We start from the raw sequence: 1,422 nt of genomic DNA on the forward strand, positions 1-1,422 counted from the left end.
GGGGCGTGTTAGAACGAGCCGTTTTAGGTAGGTGTGGCTGACTCTTAACTTTTATAAAGAATATCTCTTTGGATTTGAGACTATAGTCTTTGAAACTTTACAGATCTTCTTTATGCACCAAGAGCTTGTAAGAGAAAGGAAAAATTGAAATCGCATCACATGACCCCTTTAATGTTGCTTGGCAAAATTTTGCGGGCCAAATCAGTCATTTAAATAGGAATCCATGTGGCGTTATGTATGAGACTGAAAACTCCCCATGCAGATTTTGCTCATGTTCAAGCTGGTCATGCGAATTTACTGCATTGACCAACAGAAAGCTGCTCGATTTGAAAGTGACTTCTGTGTAAGCTGTGCTTCATATTGTACATCACTACACTATTGAAAATTGACCTTTTTGCCTGTGAAATTTGGCTGAAATATTGTTAATATGACCACACCTTAAGACTTTTTTTTTCTTTTCACACTAGTTAGTCCCACCCACAACAGAATCTTTTTTTTTTTCTTCTCAAAATCCAGATCAGATAGCAGTATGGCTTTTACTTTTGTTCCTGAACATTTCACTTTCAGTGAGGACACAATAATAGTTATTAATTACTAACAGTACACTTGCGTTGTGCCTAATTAGGCTGCAAGCATATCCACTTCAGTTTAACAATGATGAATGTTTTTATCATTTGCATCTATCCCTCATTCCTATCTCTCTCTTAATTTTTTTGTCTAACTCTACCTCCACTTGACCTCCATTTGTCCAACACGTCTGGTGCTGTCACATGGTGATCTGCTGTTTCCCCTATTTCTTTCTTTGTCTTTTCTCTCCTGTCTCTGTTGTAGCTGCAAGGGTTTTGTACAGCCCAGTTTACATACAGAAGCCAGAGCAGCCCTACAGAGCCCCTAACCGTACGGTGATTTAATTTTTTTTCCTTTTTGGGGCATGAGATGTCACTTTGAAATTAGACAAGTAGAAGGTTGATGTTAATCAGAAACAGCTGTTAAGTTGGGCATTTGCCATTTCTCATAGTTGACGAGCAATCATTGCATTGCATTTGTGCTCTTTGTTGCTTTTATCCAATGTTATCCAATGTACCTGTTAAAAAATCTATTTTCCTTCCATTGTTAGTTGCACTGTAAACCCTAACTAGTTCAGTTTACTTGAAAAAAAAAAAAGTTTGGAAACCGATTGCCTTATTTTGGCAAAGTAAACTTAAAGGTAAAATTAAAGTTAATTTAATAATCAGTTTAAATAAAAGAAAGAAAACTCTTCCTGAGTAAATTAAGTAATAAATATCAAGTTAGTTTAATGTCATTTCTAGTTAACATACTCCAGGATATTTACTAATCTTACTTAAGATGTAATAGTAAGATTACTTTATTAATTCCATTTAACTAACAGTGTTATTTTGTGTTCTGCAAACATCTTAAATG

At 35.1% G+C, this 1,422-nt stretch overlaps 1 protein-coding gene across 3 annotated transcripts in view; it reads left to right on the top strand.

Annotated features, from left to right (window-relative positions):
• The window catches only part of bpnt1 (bisphosphate nucleotidase 1), a 13,015-nt gene that overhangs the window by 5,193 nt on the left and 6,400 nt on the right, over nt 1-1,422 (top strand). For 2 of the 3 annotated variants that reach the window (XM_016517673.1, XM_016517675.1), the window contains exon 6: nt 832-897. The exons of the other annotated variant lie outside the window; for it this stretch is intronic. In XM_016517673.1, the coding sequence (XP_016373159.1) occupies nt 832-897 (66 nt within the window). The remainder of the gene's footprint in view (nt 1-831; nt 898-1,422) is intronic. 3 annotated transcript variants of the gene reach the window in all.

This window comes from Sinocyclocheilus rhinocerous, unplaced genomic scaffold, assembly GCF_001515625.1.
Source record: "Sinocyclocheilus rhinocerous isolate Xijiao unplaced genomic scaffold, SAMN03320098_v1.1 scaffold2613, whole genome shotgun sequence".
Taxonomy (NCBI): Eukaryota; Metazoa; Chordata; class Actinopteri; order Cypriniformes; family Cyprinidae; genus Sinocyclocheilus; species Sinocyclocheilus rhinocerous.